General features: G+C 35.6%; 1 protein-coding gene across 3 annotated transcripts in view; it reads right to left on the bottom strand.

Moving 5' to 3' along the window:
- Positions 1-560: 560 nt before the first annotated feature.
- The window catches only part of ATP11A (ATPase phospholipid transporting 11A), a 128,153-nt gene continuing 104,979 nt past the window's right edge, over positions 561-23,734 (bottom strand). Inside the window, exons 20-30 of one of the 3 annotated variants that reach the window (XM_035565552.2) lie at positions 23,337-23,511; positions 22,556-22,658; positions 22,144-22,289; positions 21,144-21,203; positions 20,353-20,480; positions 18,429-18,564; positions 13,778-13,843; positions 13,369-13,472; positions 11,420-11,585; positions 6,842-6,946; positions 4,821-4,948 (exon numbers count right to left, since the gene is read on the bottom strand). In XM_035565552.2, the coding sequence (XP_035421445.1) occupies positions 6,857-6,946; positions 11,420-11,585; positions 13,369-13,472; positions 13,778-13,843; positions 18,429-18,564; positions 20,353-20,480; positions 21,144-21,203; positions 22,144-22,289; positions 22,556-22,658; positions 23,337-23,511 (1,174 nt within the window). In that variant the 3' untranslated portion in view covers positions 4,821-4,948; positions 6,842-6,856. Of the gene's footprint in view, positions 4,949-6,830; positions 6,947-11,419; positions 11,586-13,368; positions 13,473-13,777; positions 13,844-18,428; positions 18,565-20,352; positions 20,481-21,143; positions 21,204-22,143; positions 22,290-22,555; positions 22,659-23,336; positions 23,512-23,734 lie in introns of all 3 variants that reach the window. The other 2 variants (XM_035565553.2, XM_035565551.2) reach the window with 2 other exon arrangements.

Consider the following 23,734-nt stretch of genomic DNA (forward strand, 5'->3'; position numbering starts at 1 on the left):
GTAAATATGCTTGCATATTGTTTGATAAAAAGTTCATATATGTGCAAAATCATTACTCTAAAATCTTTATTATGGGAACTGAGAAAGCAATATACAAACAATGTGCCTAAGCACCAAGAAAGAGAGAGGCACCTAACCCAGTGCTCTGAACCGCTTTGTAGAAGCACTCTAGGATAGCTTCGGTCTGACTGCACGAATACATTTGCTGGCATAATCTGTAATGGTTTTGAAAGTACAGGCACTCTCCCATGATACTGTACCACCAACCAAAAGAAAATTATGTTTTCTGTGCAGTCAGTCTATTTTGTAAGAACACCGCTACCAACTCGGATGGCAAAGCAGATTGTTTTTGCCTTTAATTCTGTTTCTTTAAACTGCCAACATTGCAAGAGAAAGGTGAACTAGCTCAGGGCACCCAGGACAGCAGAACTGTAAGGAAATAAAGATCTCCTCACGCGTAGCCTACTAGCTTAGTTTGTAAAGAGCTTCAGCACCTACCTAGTCTATGTGGCAGGAGCAAGGCTCTCCTAGACTGACTAGTACCTGGTACCTGGTAGTAGTCTCCTGGTACCGAGTTGTGCTAGCTTTGCAACACCCCCCTCACACCGTTCATCTTCTGGTCTTCTCTGACAGGCTATGGGTAGTCTCTGAAAATAAATGCGACTACAAGCATATTCAATAACAGAGTCAGACACCCAATCCATTTTCTGTTCTCTACTTACATTTTATTACAGACTAATATGAAATCATTTCATATTCATACTTGAATTGTTTTAATTACTCGTGAGCAAACTTAAACCAGTCTTGAATGTTTATATTTATTGCAAGCAGATCCATGTCTCCTGCTTATATATTCTACATAAGGATCCAAAATGTGACTGAATATAAACAAGTTATATTTGGTTATCTACAGAAATTAAAGTTAAAAATAGCACTGAAAAGAAACTTTACAGTAATGTATTCACACACTGACTCTTCAAAGCAAATAAATGAAGTGGTATAGGATAATCTAAACATTAGATTTGAAGGCTGATTTATTTTCAAATAAATGCACCTATAATTGTACAATTAAAAACAAGTGTCAGTATTTGGTGCTGATGACTACAGACATCTTAAATGTTTAATGCACAGAAAACTACCCCCCAGCCCCCATACAGCACTTTCGCAGATTCTACTTTACATTAGATCATGAAAGGACATTTAAAATGCAGCGTGTACATAGCACAGAATTTGTCAGAGACAACGCATATTAAAATTCTGTGAATTTTCATAAGGTAAAAAATTAAAGCTATATAAACTGATTTTTAGATTATTCTGCAAAGTAGAATCACATACTTTTTCACTTTCATAATACTTTCACAAATTTCCATTAAAGCTTTTTTTTTTTTTTTTTTAAACAGAGACAGTAGCATGAGCACAATGATCCCACTGGCTTCCAAAAAGAAAAGTAGTACAGTTGGCTCAATTAAGCTATTTTTAACTTTTATATTTGCAAACCAGTTGGGACAAGACAGGCTAATGCAAGCAAGAAAGTAAACTGTAAGCTTTTATATTAAGTGGCTGAACAAACAATTATTGTACATTGTAAAATTAAAAAGATCCATGTCTTTTGCCATAAGCCACTGCAGAAAATATATGGACTTCAGTGGCTGAAAAGCTTGAAATACTTTCTAAGTCTTCACATACATTTGGTTAGCGCTTACCAGTTTCAAGACATTTATAGAAGCAGTTATGGAGACATTATGCTGTTAAAGCTGCAACAATTTAAACAAGGCGAGTTAGGAAGTTATATAGATTTTTATACTTTTCCCCCTTAATTCTTATAATATATAAAAATCTGTCTCCTCTCAGTGCCCCATCCATAATAAAACATTCTAATTCATTTTGATCTAACTTCTACTTTTTCATCTCTGAATTTTACGATCCATTTACAGCGAAACTCCAAGTTACCACCTGCTGCAGTGGACTAGGTTTGCATGGCAAGAGTAACAGGGACTGAAGCAAAAACATAGCAAGTGAAACCGAGTTGATGTCATTTGTATTTTCCATTGAACGTTCTATTTTAACAAACAGTACCAACTTTTAAAGGTAAAAGTATTGCTAAATCAAAGCAGAAACTTCCACTTAAATTCAAGCATTCTTCCTCCTCCAAAAAATGAACATGGTCGACTAAATTTTCCCAAGCACTTATGTAGGTGTTTTGGCCTGAATAACATTGACGATAATTTCTAAGTGCTGGTCTACATGAAGTTTGCAATGAACTGCTTTGTTAGTAGGCAGAACAGGAATGCAGCATTTTCGAAAGCATCAAGCAAAAATCTCCTTATTTAAGGCTAAAAGATGGAACTCAGTAAGTAAAAAAGCAGGAGGCTTTATAGAATAGAAAAGCTAGCAGTAATAGCACAGCACAGAAAGTATATCACTCTACTTGCTGCAATCACAAATCCCAGCAAAACATGAATAGTTTAGGTGACACTGACAGAGCAACAGACCTATATTTCTAATTTAACATTCATTAGAATTTTAACATTCAGCCACAACTCCACTCTAAGCTAAATTTAAGTGGCCCAAACTCATAAGTATAAAAAAAGCCTTCAAAACATATACTTAAAAAAAATAGAAATGGTGTGTTAACAAATGTATGCGTAAAACAGATTTATAAATAGCTACAGTATGAAAAATATTTCAGTGCAAAGGCAATTTTAAGATTTCTAAAAAATACATTACAAATAATTTGTTAACTACACACAAGAAATTTGTCACTGCTACTGGTATAAAATTTATACCCATATTAACTTTTTTTTTTAAAATATATACACCAGTGTTTTATGTAGGGGACGGTTTGAACTGACCAACATTCAAGTATGCAATGGCGTATATATGTACACACACCCACACCCACATACATATGTATGTATTTCAAAATGTTTCTGCAATGAGGACATTCTTTGAAACTTAAAAGTGCTACATGTTAAATGTTAAAGATACCTTCATTTGTGGCGCTCACCATTAGCCTTTTTAAGTCCTCTTCCCCTATCTTTGGTATAATGAAAATTTCACAACTCACTTTACAATCTCTGTCCCAGGGCATTTTCAATATTTCATTGTTGAACTGGAAAGTCACTCGGAATATTGTGAGGAATACTTCCTAGTAAGTTGATTGATCTTTTATTAAAAAGTAAATTGTCAAGTAAATTATTTTGTCTCAACTTTTTCTTTTTTAAATGCAAAAAGGGGAAATATTTTTTCTCCACCAGCCTTGTCCATTAAACAGACAACTAACAAGATATTGGTCAAGTCTTCCAATAAAGGCTGCAGCCCTGACTCCACATATTTCGTTTTCACACTGCAATGAATTTTTAGCTAATATCCTTCCAGAAGTATTTAATGACTGTGGTTATTAACTGGTTATAAACATCAGGCTAAACTAGATTGAAATCAGATTACTCCTTCAGGTAGTTTTGCACCCCAAAATAAAACACTGGACTAAAGAAACAAGACGAGAACACAGCTAACAGTTGAATTAGTGCAAGGTAACATATATGTAGCAGAGAAAACAGGTACAAGTTGGCTGTCACACTTGGAAGTATTTCAAACAATCTTTGCAGTTCAACTAAATTCTATAATAATTGTGTTCCAACTGTTAGTAATAGCCGTGTGCCACCTACTGGTTTGCTTGCAAAAGGTAACGGCTGGGTACTACATGCTTTGTAATGTATCTACTGAACCAATCAGCTTGTATTTACCCACATAATTAAAAAAAAAAGAAGATTAAAAACAACTGAAAATTAAAAGGATGAATCCAGATAGTAAAATATGCTTATTTGGAAAAATAGCCTTTTTTAAGAAAAAAAAGACAAAAAAGCTCAATATATAATATTTTCTACTATGCATACTTCAAAGTTACAGAGAGTTAAAAAGTGGGAATACTGGTTACCTGCATCTCTGATGAATTCACAAGGACATTTGAGGCAAAATCCTTACATTCAGTTTTTGAGTAGATAGAAACACTGATATCTACCTATTGAACAGCCAACTTGACTTCATATAGCGTGCACATAAGGTACACAAGGATTGTTATGCCTATCTTTCTACAGGGGAAAACTAACTGCAAACCATACATAGCCCTGATTTGGCCACTTACAAGGAAGTGAACATTAGAGAGTGTTTCTTGAAAGCAGATTTGCACAGAGGAAACACCAGTTTGTTCTATAGAAAGAGCAAAGAAAGAAAAAGGACAGAGGAAAATCAGAAACAGCACTTACTAAACATGCTTTAGGAGACTTTCATTGGAGATAACTGAGGTCATCGCTTCTGGCTGAAAATTAAAACTGTTGATCTCAAAATGTAGGTCACTGACTGAAACTATACACTTCAAGTAACAAATAAAATGACTAAAGATGACAGAAGCAATAAATGCTCAAAAGTTTTGACACAGGATGAAGAGAAATTTTAGTGCTACCAGTCTCACAGTACCAGACTGTGCAGATTGTTCATTGCTCCAGTAGTTCAAAACATAAAAAGAGGCCTATCGGCCTGGAAGGTTTCGTACTTCCAGCTCTTGATCCTGTTTGTCTGAACATTACCTCAGACAGCAAAAGCCACGTATAGTTTAATATGTGACATATTTGTTTCCTGAAAAAAGAAATAAACAAAGGTATAGTTTTTAAAGGCTTGAGTTGGTGTTCTGTCATACAGATGTTTCCAAACCTGACCCACTGTAGTGGTAGCCTGCACTGGAACGACAATGCTTATTTGAATAGCCAAAGACAGATGGAAGTACTGAATAATCAATGCCCCTCCAGTGCGTAAACATCATTTTTTTAGAATGAGAATTAGACCTTCTTGCTGGGGAACTGCTGCAGTCATTGCTCCTATATCTTGGGCTTTTCAGACAGGCAAGAGGTGTGAATTCCGAGATGTGGTCTCGGCAGTGCCTTGATGCATTCTGTGAAGGAAAAAAAGCCAAATACACAGTAAATAGATGACTTCAGAGCTAAGTCTAAACTTGCATTCTTTATGTCCTTGGTATATTAATGCCTTTCACCACTTTGGCTATTTGATTCATGTCAAGGTAAAATCCCTCTTTCAGCACGATTAGTTTTATATTAAGACCTGAAGAACTAGGCAAAATTTTACATATAATCTCTAAACCTGACAACGGGCTCTCCAAAGAACAGATGATGACAGAGAGGACTGCTTCCATGTTGACTTTTTTTTTTTTTTAAATCAGGTTTATATTTCCTTCTGCAGTCTCTTTTGGTACATCTTTTTATCTCAGAACTTTTTTTAGTCAGGAATTGTTAGGGGGAATTTCAAGACAGAAAAGGTTCAATACTTTGTCCTGTATTTCCAAAGAGAGGGAAACCTTTACAGGTGGTTAGTGCTAATACAGGAATGTTCCAAAAGATCCATTCACTTGTTTTGTACTTCTAAGTAATATCAGATTTTGGACTTGCTTAGGTTTACATGTAGCATTAGGTACACGTAGACAATTTATAGCACACATCACAGCACCTGGTCTGATAACTTGGTCTAATTGTCCATTCAAATTTATCTGTACCACACGATCACCCCACACTGGCAGAATTGGCACCTCAGCTCAGGAAATACTCAGGACTATGCTAATAGCAGAGTTACATGACAAGAAGCTGGAGTGTGTGAACAGACTAAAAAATAATCAGCACAGCACTGTCCCCAGTGAGTTTATCTAGTGTCCTCATTAAATGTTATGTAAAATTTCCAAGGATAGGGATATGGAGGTTATGTGACAATATTTAAGATAATAATGTATTCTAAGCATGATTCAGACCCGTGTTATCAATCACTCTCTCCATGAATACTATATAAACTAGATAATATTCCACTCTTAATCACTGCCTTCCCTCTTTTCCTGTTAACATTAACACGGTAGCAGAAGGGAGAAAATCCCGAAATAAATATTAATAATGTAGTTTAAGGAAGTTTGCCTACTTTCAATGCCAATCAAAGGCTTGAAATGCTACTCTTACATAACCAAGAGCATGTAGAAAGCTTTCTAATGGCAGTCACTCTTGGAAGAGAGTCAGCGAACTGCACCGAAATACTCACTAGCAGTGAGGCCTCAATTCTTCTAAACACACAAATAGATCAAATACATTAGTACATAAAAAAATAGGTAATTGGGTAACAGATCAGCAGACTTTATTTTGGAAATGTCAGAGGGAGTAGTCATACACCGTATAACTTATTTTTCCTATTGTTCCCGCTATAAAATGAAACAGTTACTGTGTTTCTAAAAATAAAATGGTATTTTTTCTACGCATAAAATGTTGGGTTCCAAGACAAGATATTTCAATCTGCCATGCCTGACTTAGGGTCCTACTCACAAGTAACTCACTTCCTCTTGTATGGTTATCTTCCTGTTTTACCGTCCGCATTTGTTCTATATGTGTATCCAAAAACACAAGAGATGACAGACAAACTGCTAATGTGAGATTTACTTCTGACTTTGTGTATTCTACACCACAGCATAATGTGAGTACGCTCTGCAATAATAACTGCAGTTCTTACAAAACAGATGTTAGGCAACACCTATACATAACACAATGTATGAATAGGATTTTAATATGGGTGTATTGATTCATGCAGACACGTTGTGCTGCCTTACATGGGTGTCTGAGACAAAAAGAGCTTACCTGTCATGTGGAACATCTTTTGCAAAAACTAGGCTCTCCAAGTAAAACGTAATGATTTTGTATCATATTGATAAATTACATCAAAAACTCTGGAGGAAACAGTTGATTTGTAAATAGCACAGATAGAAATCAATCCAAACTGGCAACACGTACAGTACTGTTACCTAGCTTTGATCTAATTATGTCTCGGAAGCTGAAAGAGTTCCTTCAAGAAGTGGCCCATCGCTGTTCACCAGTGCATTTAGGGCTGTTCTATGTCTCATAGTCTTCTGCAAGGATGAGGAAAAACAGTGAGACTCTTGCTGAATACAGGAGAGAAATGTGAATGAATTGTACCATTTGGTACATATATAACTACTGTAGCAAGGTCCTGTGAAGTGACAGATTTTCTGATGGATCTAAAAAGGAAAGGTTATCAGAGTAAAACAAGGTTTCTATTTCTTGCTCCTGAGGTTAACCCTTTGAGACACACTGAGAATGTTTTAATTCCATTTCAAACTCTTAAAAATGCTTAATTACTCTCAAAAGCATTTAAACTGTACCATGACTAAGTACCATGCGCTGTTGTCCTCCCTGCTGACAATAACCTGCACTGAATGAAGGAGCTCTCCTGGATACGATGATGTGACAGTGGCGTAGCTGGACCAGTGCCCTGCAGGGCATGTGGCAGCCACGCTGGTCCAGGATTTCCTTAAGGTCTTCTCTCCCCTAGCCAGTCCAGGTACTCCAAATTAAGGAGTGGATGTCCTGCTTCTCTGCCCCCCAGAACAAGAGGGGCACTGAAGGGAGTGCTACATGAGAAGGTGATGGTGCCAGTGCTGATAAAGGCTGACTTACAACTTAGTCATTGCTACCTGGTGAAAGAGGGCAGGAGAGTTCTTAAGGTAACTTCTATGAGATTCAAATATTGCAACAGCAGGACCCATTTCTATGGGATTCAGATACTGAAACAGCAGGACGCATTTCTTTATTTTCCACAGAAGAGGAGCCCAACACATGACAAAGGCAGCAGTTGGCTGGTCCAATAGGTTTCTAAGAGGCCTGTGCAGTTGTTTAACAGCAGCTAAGCCCATTGAGGAACAGAAGAATGATGAGTCCCCAGAGAGGCTTCCCCAGGCAAAAGCACCGCTGTGGGAGCAGCAAAGGGTAGAGATGCCATACCGAGGCTCATGGGCTGATCTTGTGACTGAAGTGAAAGTGAAGTAAAAAAAATCAGAAGCGAAAAGAAAAAGGAACATATTTCTTAAAAAGGGATAAAAACATAGAAGTTATTTACAGCTCATAATCAAAACACCTGGTGTTTCAGCTAAAGAGTATCTGGGATTACTGAAATATTGCCAATCAAAGTGACAATTAAAAAAACGCAAAGAGAATCATTTAAAGTGAATTTATATTTTTTTATATGAAGTGGCCAAGCTTCTCAATTTATTAGAGAGGGATAAAGAAAAATGAAATATTATCAATTAATGTAAGCTGAATATTAAAAAAGCCTTAATGCTTACTGAAAGTTAAGGATGAAAGAAACCTTACAGCTGCGTAATTTCCAGTTAAAACACAAAATTCAGCTTGTTTCATTGAGCCAAATAGTCACCGGGACTAAGCATGAGACAGACATGAGCAGGTTTTGACCTAAATTAACAAAAGACAACCGATTCCTCCAAAGCTTTTGCAGAATTAACGTTTTAGCACAAGAAAGACGACAGCTTGTGTGTATACATACATATATACACACATACATATATGTACATATGTGTATGCGTATACACACATATGTATATGTGAATGCATACATGTGTATATATGAAAGGATCTTTCAAAAACCACAGAACTAGATCTGGAATGACTAAAAACCTCTGAATGATAATCATGGTAAACAATCACTGACCCCACTCTGGAGTGACTCCACATAATTGAAAAAGTTAGAAGTGTTAAGAATTACTTCAAAGGCTTTCTGCGATCTGATTGCCTGAGCAGAACTAGTTTAGTAATCTGGGAGGTGATGTCTAGCCCTACGTTAATCTTGCCAACTGTTCCAGAAGCTCTTTATTATAAAGAAGATTATATAGTTTATAGGAATGCACTAAGTTTAAAAACAGTTACAAGCTTACTTCAAACCAATCCTAAGGCTCTTAAAAGCCAATTTTACTTAGAATTTGCAATAGTGAAAACACCTTTGTGTATTTTCCCTCTGACTTAAACAATTACAGTATTTTTATTGACTACACATTTTTGAACAAAGAAAGAAAGAAGTCATTTTTTTTTTTTTATCTTAATCATTTAAAAGATAAGGATATAAAAACTGTATTGGAAACCAAGAGTCTCCTAGTATTAAGTCAAAAGGAGCTTTCTTGTAGACCACAGTAAAGCCAAGATTTACCAGCTTTTCTTCTACTTTTATATTAAATTGTCATATATTTCTGGATCTTGAGCTATTTTATTTTTAGAAAGAAGTATAGAATTTCAAAAAATGGAATAGAAGGAAAGCTTGATTTGAAAATGCGTGCTAGAAACAACTTAGTGTAAAGAAGTTGCATTTTCAGCAGAGCAGATATATTAATATATTCCAAAGATTGCTTAAATAGCTTCCAGCACCGTATTTTCTGTATCAAGATAGAACATCAGCATTATCAGAATTATCACGCTTTGTGTGGCAACTATTCCGCTTAGAGATTTATAATGCAAGCACAACGTGCATTCACCTACAGATACACAAATGATTAAAACAGGGCCTAAGAATCCTAGATTCTTGAGGCAGCAAGACTTTGTAAATTTCAGTAAAAATCAGTGAAAAAAATGTTAGTGATAGTGACAGATTGTGACAATGACTCATACAATCTTTGAGATAAATAAACAGAAGGTGGAAAAACCGGAATTAAAAAGTATTTTTTAAAGTATAGTTGGTGTGAGTCGGAAATGGAGATAATGAATACAGTAAATAACTTCTGATGATAAACTTTTTACTGTCTTTTGAATGAAATGGCCAAGCATGCAGAAAGGCAGAAAAAAAGTCACCTTTTGTTCCATTAGAAACTTAGACTGCTTGAAGTCTGAGAAAGCATAAAGATGGTGGACTGCTCAACAGAAAGGCACTGATGTTTAGTCTGATTTCCCCAGAAGATTGTAGGAAGTAATCGTGCACATCATTTATGTTTAAAGCAAGGCAGTAGTTATTTAGACAAAGCGGATTGGAAGACAGACAGAAATAAAGGGAGATAAGAAGAAACACAAGGGATATATCTGGTTAAAAGTCAAAGATTCTATTAAATATTACAAAATCAATATTGCAAGTGTTAAGCCCAAAGTCTGCCTTAAAATTGATTCCTTTTCCAGCTCTAACATATAATGTTGGTGAAATGCCTTCATCTGGGGCTAGGTGTTTGCATTAACCCACCCTCATTCTCTCCCTAGACTTAAATTAAGCATGCAGAACCTACACCAAAATCAACTTGCACAAGTAGCACATATGACAGAGACATCTATTAAAGATATTGAAACAGAAAAATGCTAAAGGCTGATCTGCCTTTTTTTTCTGCTATTCTGTATTCTTTTTTGTTCTGAAGTGGGGCATTTAATTTTAAAGTTAAAAACTTAAGTTTTAATACATGCTGTTTTTTTAAACAGGCACAGCATCAGTATTAGTTTGCTAAGATAGTGTTATATTCCACAGATCACGAAACATGAATGTTAGCATGAGTTCACTACATATTCCTCACCAACGTACTTGGTGGTAATATTTATCACATTTGGAAATATTTATCACATTTATTTTAAGTGTGTGAATTAAAGTTTATTCAACAATAAATGCACATGCAGTTGTAGAGTCCCTTGGTACAGAACTACAATTGCTTGTGTCAACCCTAGATTTAAGGGGACTTCAACAAAATGACATGCTCCTTTCCTACCAATTTTGAGCTTAGCTTATCTTCGCTGTTTTTCCATTTTAGATAACTATGCTCAGCTTGCATGGTAAATGCTAAAACATCTGTATAAGAGATTACTTAAGGAAGTAAAATATATTTGCCCGCTATAAAAATTACTTCAACTCAGGGGTGCAGGCAGTACCCCTGAATACTACTCCATGACAGCAGGAACAACTGCTGTCCAGGCTGATTTAACTGCCTCCTACCTACCCTCAAGGAGACCCCAACCTCCTTATACCCTTCTTATTTCCTCAAACCCGGAATCACATTGAGCCATATGGCTGTCTCCCACCAGCCTTATCAGCTGATTTCCCAGTGGCTGCTGGTACAGGGGTACAGGGGTCACCCCAGGGTTCAGGTATATACCACCATATAAATAACAAGCAGCTTATTTCACCATACCGGTTGGTGAAAGAAGTGACTGGTATACAACCAGTGACATACATCACAGATGGGGAAGCCCTGTGTCTTGTCTCTAAACTTGAGAGAGGGCTAATTATTAAAGGTAATGATAGAACAAGAGGAAATGGTTTTAAACTAAAAGAGGGGAGATTTAGATTAGAGGTTAGGAAGAAATTCTTCACTCAGAGGGTGGGGAGGCACTGGAACAGGTTGCCCAGAGAAGCTGTGGATGCCCCATCCCTCGAAGTGTTCAAAACCAGGTTGGATGAGACCCTGGGCAACCTGATCTAGTGGGAGGTATCCCTGCCTATGGCGGGGGGTGGAACTACATGATTTTTAAGGTCCCTTCCAACCCAAGCTATTCTATGATTCTATGATCTGCGATACAAATAATTACCTCTACAATGAAAAATATTTTACCTGGATTCTTTCTGTTGCTGTAGGCCACAACTGTCTGCATAAGACCTTCTTGAGAACATCTGGAAGAAGGCTGACAGTTATGAGCAGAATTATACCCAGCCACGCAGGACCACTAGACAGCATTTGCATGAACACATAATACATCCTCTGATAATTGAGAAAAGGCCTGGTAGGAAAAAGATTAAACACAAGTTACACTCCAATACACAAGAAAAAAACTGACAATGTTAAATGAAAAAATTACGACACTGATGAAATACTGAAGGTTCAACTTCCCAGTTTGTGGGAATTCATCCCTGCCAGTTTTCCCAAAAGGACATCTAAACATTCACTGACTGGAGAGAACTGTTTTCCTCTTGTCTGCCAGGGTGTAGGTAGTATCAGGCTCTCCTCCAACCCAAGCTGCCTCTCCCTAACAAAGATAAACTAAGGTACATTCCTATCCTGTTTATACACTTCCAATTACTCCTCATCATGCTGCAGATATTTTCCATCTTTCTTCTTCCATTCCCAACCATTCCCTCCTATTTTTTCTGTCATGCACTCTTTTGTATATATCCTTTGAATGAGTCTTGTAGACCACACCTTTCTTCACCTCTCTCATACCTCAAGCACCCTCAAACATCTCTGATGGTCTCATGTTAAGCTCTCTAACCTATTCACCATGTTTTTATCTGCCCCCATGTTCAACGCCCTCACTTCCATGTTTCCCTGCATCTTCATGGCAGTTGTATGGCCATTAAAATTCCATCACTGTACAATAATGGAAACCAGAGGCATGTTTACTGAGAACAAAGTTCTTGACTGGTCAGTTTGTAGAAATACTGCAGTATAAATCCCTCCTACCAGCAGGGCAGTTTTCTGCTAGTTCCCAAAATTTCATAGAAGTCCTTGCATTACAAAAAGGTAAACAAGTTGAACCACATTGTTGGATGTAAATAGCAACATCCCTAATACCTAGCAAGACTAGCTGGAAAACGTTAGCAGGGAAAGTCTGCTACTATCTCTTCTACAAATCGTTTTCATTCTGATAATGATGCAACTGAGCTCTGGTTTTACTGCCAAAAAAACGTTGGACAAGTTACTCATTTGGAAAGGACACACTGAAATACAAAACCTTCCTCCAGATCACTCAAAATGTTTACTTGTATATATGAAGTTGAACAATTCCAGTAGAAGAGATTAAAAAATATAACCTTGTAACTGGGCCCTCTCTATAGGTGAGAAATGCAAATTCAACTTCCTGATGGCAATCAGGGACAGTAAGTACCCGAACCTATGTTTCAACTCAATCTCCTTCCCCAAAATTTCAGTTTCAAGTACACAGAATTTTTAAGATAGAAAAAAACTCACCAGACTTTAACATTTTCAATCAGCTATGGACAAGAGTTATATTATTTCTTAAAAAGCTTATCAACAGTAGAACAAATACCTGAATCTACTTTTCTAAACAACTTGGTAATTAATGAGCTCAAACGTACGGCTCCTGATAATCCACATGACCTCAGTGTTGGTTCTACTCCCTTGCTCTAGTTTAGGCCACTACAGCTTGTTCCCTCCACGACAAACCCACACTGTGGGTGGCTAGCCCCAAGCAACACAGACTTGGCCTACTTGGCTTGGTGACATTTGGCCTCAGAGAGACAGCCTCAGCTACTTGAACCAATAACTCGACTACTTTTAACTGATACCACTGAGATAGGTTTAATGGCAGTCTGAGGTCAGATATTGTCCTCATACTCTAACAATATTTTTAGAAGCTTTTCAGTGAAAGAGTAGCTGAGCATTCTGTAATTACCGTTACTGGTGTGTTTAAAATGTGACTGCTATTAGGAGTTCTGCAATATATAAAAGCTAAATTGAATTCTGTGTGGAAAACAACATGAGATGTGTAACAGGTTTATGCTTCTGAAATAACATTGCAATGCAATTTATATTAGGGTTCATACCAAATAATTCCTCCCCAGAGCAGAGAAAAGACAATGTAGAATAGTAGTGATCCCCAGATCATGAAGTGATTTATCCACGTCCAATAGTGTGTATCTAGTGCAAGCTGAAAAGAACAATACAGTATATGGTGTTATTATTATCTAGAAGCAACAGAATACTTGGTAGAAGTCAAATGAAAATGACACCTTTTGAAAAAAGGTAAGGATTCTGCACTGAATTAGCTGAAAAAGAGATGTTTTTGTTTTTGTTTTTAATTTTGAGCACAGTTAAAAAGGCACAGATAGCAAAAATTCTATGTAAACTAATACCTTCCAGTGTATGGTTGTAGAGAGAAACTGGTATTAATAAGCTGCAACGAGAAAACAAGCTCTAAGAAAGTTTCAATGGATAAAACATAGAATACCTTACCTTTAATGTAACTGTGAATACAAGCACAGTAAACACCAGTGTTCCAAAGGTCCAGTTTCCGAACATCTATAAAAAATGGTTCAAGACAGTTATAACAGGTTACATCTTCCACTACTTCATGAGTTGTCCAGAATAAACCTCTTAAATCTACGTATTGCTTTGTACCAGGAACTGACACTTAACACAACACTGAATTCTTGTATGATCTATACAGTACAAATTGTTCTGGTTTCTTGTCCTTGTGTATGTATACACACTTCATATTTCACAGCGCTGTATGGGATTTGCTGAAGTGTGCTGAAAAAGCTGGTCCATGTGATTGCAAGACTGCCATGAAAAATCCTGGTGATCATGGGAGGGACCAGAGAACTGGAAAAAGCCCACCAAATGGAGGAGAAGCAGCTGATTCACCTGAAAGCAGGGATGCTATTCAGACAAACCTCTATTATTTGTTGAAATGGGCTGACTAATCTCAAACAGTTCAGCAAACGCAAAAGCAAGACCCTGCACCTGGAACAGATTAATCCCATGAACCACCGCAGGCTGAGATCAACTGGCTAGAAGGCAACTTTACAGAAAAGGACCGAGGAGTCTTAGTGGGGGTGAGCAAGTTGAACAAGAGCCAAGTGTGCCCCTACAGCGGTAGAGGCTGACCTCTATAAACTATTGGCTAGGCAGCTGCCAGCAGGTAAAGGGAAGCGATTCTTCCTGTCTATCAGGACTCGTCAGACCACATCTGAAGAACTGCATTCATTTTGAACTGAAGATAAGAAAGACTGTGACATACTGCAGCAAGTCCAGTGGAGAGCAACCAAGATGATAAAAGAGCTGGAGCACATGATGAATGAGGACGAGGGAAACAGGCTTTCTCAACCCCTTAAGGAATCTTGTTGCTATCTTTAACTGTCTGATGGTTGGATACAGACAAGACATAACAAGGCTCTTCCAGAGATGCAAAGTACCAGGAGGAGACATAGCAGATCTCTTCAGCAACAAGAAAAATTCTGCTTAGTTATTAGGAGAAATGTTTTCACCATGAAGGTGGAAAAACATTGGAACAGGTTGCCCAGGAAGGTTATGGAATCTCCATCCTCAGGGATATTCAAAATTTAAAAGGACAAGACCTTTAAGAACTTGATTTTAATTAACCCTGCGCAAAGTAGGGAGCTGAATGGCATCGCCTCTGGGGTCCCTTCCCACCTACATACACAAGCTCAGTGCTAGATGACAAGGGATCCACATGGGCAAGCAATCATACAAATGTCCTGCCTTGGGAAAAACTTTGAACAGAGATCAAAGCCATCCACAGGACAGAAACCTGTAGGTAACCTGCCTGAGATAATCTGATCAAGCAGGAACAGAAAATTATTTAAAAAACCAAACTAACAACTGACTGAAATATTCATTATTCTGAGTAATCATTTCATTACTTTAAAATTACTCAGTATGAGACCAAGTGTACAGAGCACATGACGAAGTGCAGAAAACCTTCAGTATTTTGATCTGAGTTCTACTTAGATATATAATACAATCTTTTAGTAGGGTCGTGTCCATGCTACATTATTTTATGTGCCCTACAAAAATCAGTGGTTAATACCAGGAAGGAATCTGTTTCAGGAACTTGAAATTATGCCAACATTTACTCAATTTCTTCTGGCAGTTAGACTTTACAATACTCTCATGCTGAATCTGGCATCTCTTGAAGAGCCTAGCATCTAAGTTTCTGCACATTGAACAGATATGTCTGTATTTTCAGTAAAAGCTGCAAGATTAGAAAAAAAAATGAAAAAGCCTTCCTTGTTCTATCAGGCCAGATAGGAGGCATTAAGCTGCAACCTAACACTTCACCTACCCATGTTTTTGGCTCAGAAAATGAGGTCATAGCACAGGGACTGCTGTCAGACACCAAGAGTCTGCTAATTTGGCATAGAGAAAATATAAGCAGAGCAATATGAGATGAAGAGAGTTAAAAAACCCGATGGAATTTTCGGCAATGAATCTCTCAAGATACTGTTCATATCTTCAGGCTGTGAATCATTCTTTTATGTTTGTTTATTAACATGTAGTTTATTAACAAATATTTTTATGTGCTCTGCTCCCAGCCTTCCCAAGACTTTCCCCCTCCTTCTGCGACTGTATTTGTTTTATCTTCCATGTTCCCATTCATCATTCTTCTCACCTCTCTTCCCTCCTGTTGTTTTTTTCCCCTTCTGTTAATCCTTTTGACTTAGTTTTTCCTATCTGTCTCTGAACCCATCCTAATAATTATATTTAAAACCATCTGTATCAAATGTTGAAATGAAAAAGTCACACAGGACATATTACTCTATGAGTAAACTGTGATGACATTTACAGTCTGCAATCACTTCTGTGGTGCCTTTGTTTCTTCTTACCTTCCTTATGTAGTTGGTCTCTGACTACATGGTTTTACAACACCAACAATGATGTCATATCCAAAGTGGAACTTCATACAAAAAGCATTGTCACGAATTAGTAACAACTGATAAGAGAGAAATCTTTGGCATCTTAGTTTTGTTTACCAGGAAATGATTCAGGTAGGCATTTATGAAGTAAATTTCAGTGATTGAAAACACACTATTCAGTATTCTAGCAACATGACTCTACAGACTGCAAACACTTTCAAACAGATTTTTAAATACTGAGAAACATCCTGAGGGATTGTGTTTGGAAGCAACGTGAACGGTATGCAAATTTTAGTGTGATACAGGGAGCAATTCAAATAAAAGACATTGACTTTTTACTAGGTTTGCAAAAATGGCAATTAGTTCACTTCTGGAGGGAATGACAATTTTCAAATTTTTGCTTCAGCACCCATTTTAACAATTTGGAACCTAACTTGAATTATCCTTAAGGTATTAGTGTTATCTTTAGTCCTTTTATTCCCTTTTCTGCTTTCTGCCTTTGCCTGTTCCATAATAATGCATTGTTGTGGTAAACCTTTCAAATCCTCAAATCCTGTACTGCCTTTTTCCAGACACAACCATAATTTAAACACTTGGAAATAACCATCGACACCCACTAGCATTCATGTATGTATGAACTCACATACTTATCTCTAGTCCTGGACACTAAAATTTTCAAGCTTTTAAATCTAAAACTGCAACTGTAAATCTGTACACCTCATACACACAAGCATGCATGCTGAAAGGTATCGAATTTTCTAACCCACTCTGACACTCAGGAGTCAGAATGTCTTATCAAGCAATACATTTTACCATCAAATATTAACATGGGTGTCTAGTTCTAGACATACACATTCAAAATTTGGAATTAGGCACTAGTGCTAATTTAGAGCTTCAACAAGAACTAGATTTAATACATGCAACAGAAATAGACTAAAATTTCAAAATGGAACACAGAATACTTGCAGTACAAACCACTTACAAAATTTTGTACAGATATGTGAAGACCGACTTCCAGGACTAGAAATACGAGCTGATGTAGAGTTTTGAAAAACTAATAGAACATAATGGTATCAGAAAAAGAAGTGCTGCAGGGTACAGTTATGTCTAACAGACAGTCGTTCAGTCCTTAGAAAAGCTATCGTCCTTAACAAATGTTCTCTCACACACTAAAGGTTCATTTCACTGATAGATGTCACAAAGATGGCATTTTATGATATTTGAATATTGCTTTTCTAGCAAATGTATATTTTATACATAGACAACAAAATTGTGCAGTTTATTTTCTCTCTCACTTTGAGTTTTTCTCTAAAACTGTTCAAATATTTTATAGCACAAACCGCAGTAAAATTTCTATAGCAGAGTTAGCAACAAAATGTAGGTTCCAGAAAAGTATAGAACAAAATACCAAAGTGCAAGGAAGCAAAAGGTCTTTTATTTTTGAAAGTTCTTGGTTCTTTATTATACTTCATATACCTTAGTATACGTTGTACTCTATATAAGTTCTTTGTATTTTAAAAACATTTAAAGTAGCAATAAAGAGCATTTCTATTTATAGGTTTAAGTGCTATTGTAAAATAGTTATAGGAAATAACTAAACTGCTCTTTAATTAGCAGTTTAATTAAAGAACAGTGAAAGAAATGCGTATCATGACAAATCCGCAGTAGTCTTACCATGTGAGTGTTGGCTGTCATTAGCTGAGTATAGGAAGAGAAGCAAGTAGCAAAAGGAAAAAAAAGCACACAAATAAAATAGACCAACATATCAATGGGTAAAATAAATAAAATGCAAAAGGTTCTTAAAATTTGCATTGTGATTGCAAAGCAAGTAAAGAGAGATTATTTTCAGCTGCCATATGTAATAATTAATTAAAATATTTTAAAAAAACTTGTCATATTTAAGTTTTTTATGATAATTTATAACTGTTCTACCACGACTCTTTTGATATGTTAATCAGATATTCATCAGATGAACATTAAGCATCGGACAGAAAGGTTACTATGTAAATTCTGAAGGAATTCTTGGACTTTACGATACATATTTCTCCTAAGTTTTATCTAGTTCTACGCCTGTTTACTGATATACGGTATTCCTATTAAATAATTCAGATTTTACTAAACAGATAACCCATCTATCTCATCATAACTCATGAAATATTCATGATGACAGAACACACTTGACATTAAAAAATTACCTTTGATCGATACTGACTAAGTCCAACACTAACCTGTCCATTGCTGGTCACAATTGTGTTGTCAAACAAGAAATAGGCACCGAAGAAAAATACCACAGCATCAAACACTCCTAGGAATGTCCAATAAATAAACGCACGCCAGCGCAACAAAGCATTCTTGGCAACATCTCTGGGTAAAACAAGATATATGCATTCATAATAGCATGTTAAAAAAAAAACTTAGACAAACAATGTCAAATTGTTTTTGAAGGAAATACGATTAAGAAATCTCATGTGAAACTGCCACATTTCTCCATAACTCCTCATCAAAATCCTTCCTGAATATCTCTTTTTTTTTTTTTTTTTTTTTTTAATTTAATTTATACTGAACCCTTTTAACTGTTGTCTGCAGTACTTCTTATTCCAACTGTATGGTAAATTCTCCTGGTCTGCACACATTTATTTTTCATTTTCTTTTACAGAAAGTATGTTTTTACAGTACCTGCTGTGCACATGACAATCTAGTGTGGGCTGTAAATAAAAACACTAGAGGTCTCTGGAGACTTTGCTTTGTTTCCCACGGGATACTTTTACACAGAGCATTACAACAAAGCAAAATACTAATTTTATGTGGAACATGGAAAACAAGGATTTTGCAACTGAGTTGAACCTTTAGGTCAAATTGCATTTCTTAAATGTTTTCCCACAAATAAAAACATGGATTAGTCAAAAATAGAACTATTCACTGCCGTATGTGTTCTTATTACAGAAAAAAATTAAATAGTACAAGTTTAGTTCTGGCACACAGAAAGAATATATATCAACTTGCTATTTACCATAAAACACAACAGAGTAAATCAGCACACAATTAAATGAAAACCCTGAATTACAGAAATCTCGCATAGTAGCTAGAAATACTTACTATGAACCAATGGTTTTTAAACGTGTAGTTTAAAAACTGTCTGATGACCAGATTACGTCATTTCTCACTGTATGCTATCCCAGTAAATTAGTAATATATGGTGCAAAACCGTATGTGGCTAACTGTAACCTTACGTGGCTTAGAACAACTGCACTATTGCCTAAAACAGCTTGGTGATAAACTGTTAGATATCAAAAAGGCAGTGTTTTTGACCAAATAGCCTCTGTTAAAATTTCAAAAAAGAAAATGAAAAATCTTCTGAATCACCATTTCTAAACTGAAAACATTTAAAATATAGGAAAGAATGGGGAGGTTGGGGTTGATTTTGACAGTAGTATCCTGTGTTCCTCTTCCATTTCATAGCTAAACAGTATCTACGCACTGATTACTGGTTAGGCAGCTTTTAGCCCTCTACAGAAATGTTTGCTCTTTGGTTATCTAGTGTTACCACTCTCTAAAATGTACTGGTTTTGCTGCTACAAGAATAAAAAAATTGGACACTGTTCCTAATTTAGATGGTTACATGCAGTTTATTACACGCAGGGAACTGTATTTCAAGTGGCTAAGAATCTAAACCAGTCACAGTTTTAATGCCCAGTAGTGAGTAAGCAATATGTATAGGACAATGTTGGAACAGAATATTCCACAAAATAAAAAAAATTATAAAACACTTTAACTCTCAGTCTTCGTTTCTTTCACAATAAAACATGTATATAGTATGATTTCTTTTAAAAAAAATCTATTATTCTATTCCCCATGGTTGGAGGAAATAAACAGTATTAAAATAAATCACATTTTGATTTGTAGAATAGTAATTTCTATTATGCTCTCAGTAACATTATGAATGGTGTGGCTTGCAGTATATAAATATACATGTTAAAAACATGCACCTACAATAGTTTATATACAGTGCATGTGGTCTTCAACCCTTCTGCTGCAGTGTATCTGATGTTGTATTGTACCTTGTGGTACAAAAATCCTGAGGACTTTGGTTATAACAGAGATAGATTCCACAATTGAATAGTCAAGCTTTGGGGTCTAATGCATTAATTTTACCTGTATAAGGAAGGCTCTCTCTTGAGTGTGTCTGCACTGACATGTTGTTCCATTAGACTGTACAAGAGGATAGGAAGGGAAGTGAAGCTGATATTGTACAGTGTTAGATACGCAGTATCATATAAAGGCTGTAGATGGAAAAGAATTAAATCAGCTAGTTTTAATTTTAAAACAATCCACTGCATTACACTTGATTTAAAATGAATGAGTCAATTTCTTCAGAAAAACTTATTTATAAGGGAAAATACTGTTTTCTCTCCTAAAAGATGGTACTCTTCTGGTGAACAACAGTTCCCTTTTTCCCTACTTTTATGCATTTATTTTTTTCTTTTCAACTCACTGAATGACGCTATTTGTCCCAAATTAGTAGTTCATACGTGTGCACCCCAGAAAAGATGACTCTGTTCTTTCTTTTACATTCTGAATTCTAAAAAATGAACTGCTAGTTCAAATACTTATCTTTCAGGATTGCCTCTGTCTGTGATTGGTAAGTTTAAACCTAATGGACCCTACATGTTCCACAGAGATTTCACTTTGACTTGCTGTTTTTGTGTTTCTGTTATTTTTTTACTTTGAAAGAACATTGCTTTTAGGATAATTCATCAAATTAATTTCTGTAACTTAAATTGCCACTAAAAATCATATGAATCAGAAGTAATACTGTTCTTTTTACAATGTGTAAACTAACCTAGAAATTTTATCGGCTGAATAGGCACAGTGTCAAAGGCTCCATTTGTTTAAAAAATGACAGAAAATTCGGCAGTGAGGTTAAAAAAACCAAAAACACTAACCTGTTGTGAAAACCCACAGAAGAACTGATACAAAAACTGAGGAAAAATGAAGCAGACATTCTGAAAGATAAAGTGACACAGTTATCAAGTGAAATTTAAGCACAAATGCATATGCTATATAACAGTATAGCTATGCATATTACAGTTTTGTAACACTAGTAACAGTAAACACTGCAGAAAGAGTAGAAAGAGTTGCATTCATTAAATATCAACACCATCTTTCAGTAATACTGGTAAAAAATACTTAAAATATTTTGAAAGAAAACTTACAGGACTATAGTTTCAAAATTCAAAGGCAATGAATTTGCTATGCAGGAACACAGTTCAGTTAAGGCAAGGCAAAACAAGATGCAATCCACAGTAGGACACAACTTGTGATAAGCAAGGATGTTCATATTCTGCTTAGCAGAGTTCCCAGCAAAGTAATTTTTAAGATGTTTCTAGCTGTGACCCAAACTTCATCCCCTCCTAACTATAGATTCAATCAAACACTGAGCTTGAATTATCCTCTGAAACTTCCTTTCTATAATCTTCCATTGCTTACTGAAAGAACTTTGATTGGATCCCAACATTTCGATGTAATAAAACTATTTAAAAAAGGGAAAGCACATTATAAACTTTCTCCACCCACACTAACCCGATGAATTTAGAAACTAACATAAATTAAGTTCTGCTAAATTCTCAAATACTACTTGTAATTTGATTTAAAAGGCCACTGTAGAAAAAAAAACAGAAGTTAATGAAGTCAGTGCTGGATTTTTTAAGAGAGAAAAGGCAAATTTCATTTTTAACCATAGCATTGATTACAGAATGCACTTATATAAAAGATATTCCACTTCATGATCTGGTTAACAACAATAATCCCATTTCAACTCTGCATCTGGAAGTCAACAAAATCCCTTAATGGAATTACAGCTTTTTGGTACCATTGTCTACATATAGTTAGATATTATCACGTGAATTTTTGAGATTCACATAATTATAAGAAGCATTCTCCTACCTTATAAAAGAAGTATTGCACAAGTTCAGATATTCTAACATAATAGAAATGCCCATGAACAAGCAACATTTTTTTCAAATGTTTAAATTTAGGTATTGCATAGTCACTGTTTCTTGCTGCTTGACGACCTTCTTTGCCAATGACTCCTTAAAAAAAAAAAAAAAAAAAAAAAAAAGGATGAAGCTGTTTAATAATGGAAGGGCTATTTAAAAGACACAAATATTAGAAAAACTATAAAATAATGCAATGACATTGATCTAGTAGCAGATCACAACTCTACCTCATAAAATTCCTGAAGTAAATGCACTAAAAGTTGTCTATAAAATGCAGAATCTGATTGAGACCACCTACTTTAAAGAAGTAATTGTTTTTGTTATTTCATTTTAATTGATACTCTAAAAAGCACACTTACCTATACCAACATGTGCTTCTAGAATCATACTGACATCATTTGCTCCATCACCAATTGCTAATGTGATAGGGTGCTCCTTTGATAACTTAATCAATTTTACAATCTGGAAAAGAACTAGTGTTAAAAATTCATCTATGATGGCTTGGTTATTTTGTATGAGTGTACAATTAATTATAAATGATGAACACAAAAACAGTATTGCCCAGTCTAACTACTACACATTAAGATCATAGGAGACTCTCTGTATTAAAAAATTTCGCCACTAACAAAAAATAAATTTTATTTGATATAAACTAGTATACAACAGTCAACAAGTACTTAAAAATTACATAATGCACACGTTTTTCTATCTGGATTCTTCTAACTTGACTTCCCACTTATATTAAAACTAAAGATTAAATATCACTCCATAATAATAAATAATCCAGGTTCTTGTAATATCAACAGATAGTTGACAATTCAAAGCTTGTTAGATTAAAAAGGAAGCAATTAGTTCCATTCATTAAATATGTTCATTTATCAGCATGTACCAACCATAAAATTTGCACAATATGTACGTAAGTCAAATTCAGGTGCACAGCTGGGTGCCATTTTAGCATACCATTATCTAAATTGCTTGCTAGTAAAAATTAGCCCTACTCATTTTGTTTGGTTTCTTTTTGCTTTTTCCATTTTAGAAGATACAAAAGTGAATGTTAACATTTTAAGATATCGTAAGTCATACAGAATATTAACTTCCAATATTTACATACATATGCTACTTCAGAAAAGAAATACAAACCTGTGCTTTTTGTAGAGGTGCCATTCGACAGCATAACACCGCACTGCAGTTCCTGCAAATTTCAAGAAAGAGCTCTCTGTAGTTAGCTGAGCTCCCATCTTGTCTTGGTTTCATTATTAATGATAATGCCGCTCCATCAATAATTAAACCATAATCTTGCATATCAGTTGAAAGCCTGTTCAGGGATAAAATATAAACTAAGAGTCACTATAAAATTCTCAGTCATATTTTAATGTTGGCAATAGGTCTTCTGTGAAAATTAATTCATGACAAAAATAGTGAGTAGAGAATATTGCATCATTAATACACGTCAAAAGGAAATTCATTGTATAGGATTTCTATGTACGACATTTTAAAATTCTAGCTTAAGTTGAATGCATTCAGTGCTTCAACAGTTT

The sequence above is a fragment of the Cygnus atratus genome, chromosome 1 (assembly GCF_013377495.2).
Source record: "Cygnus atratus isolate AKBS03 ecotype Queensland, Australia chromosome 1, CAtr_DNAZoo_HiC_assembly, whole genome shotgun sequence".
Classification (NCBI taxonomy): domain Eukaryota; kingdom Metazoa; phylum Chordata; class Aves; order Anseriformes; family Anatidae; genus Cygnus; species Cygnus atratus.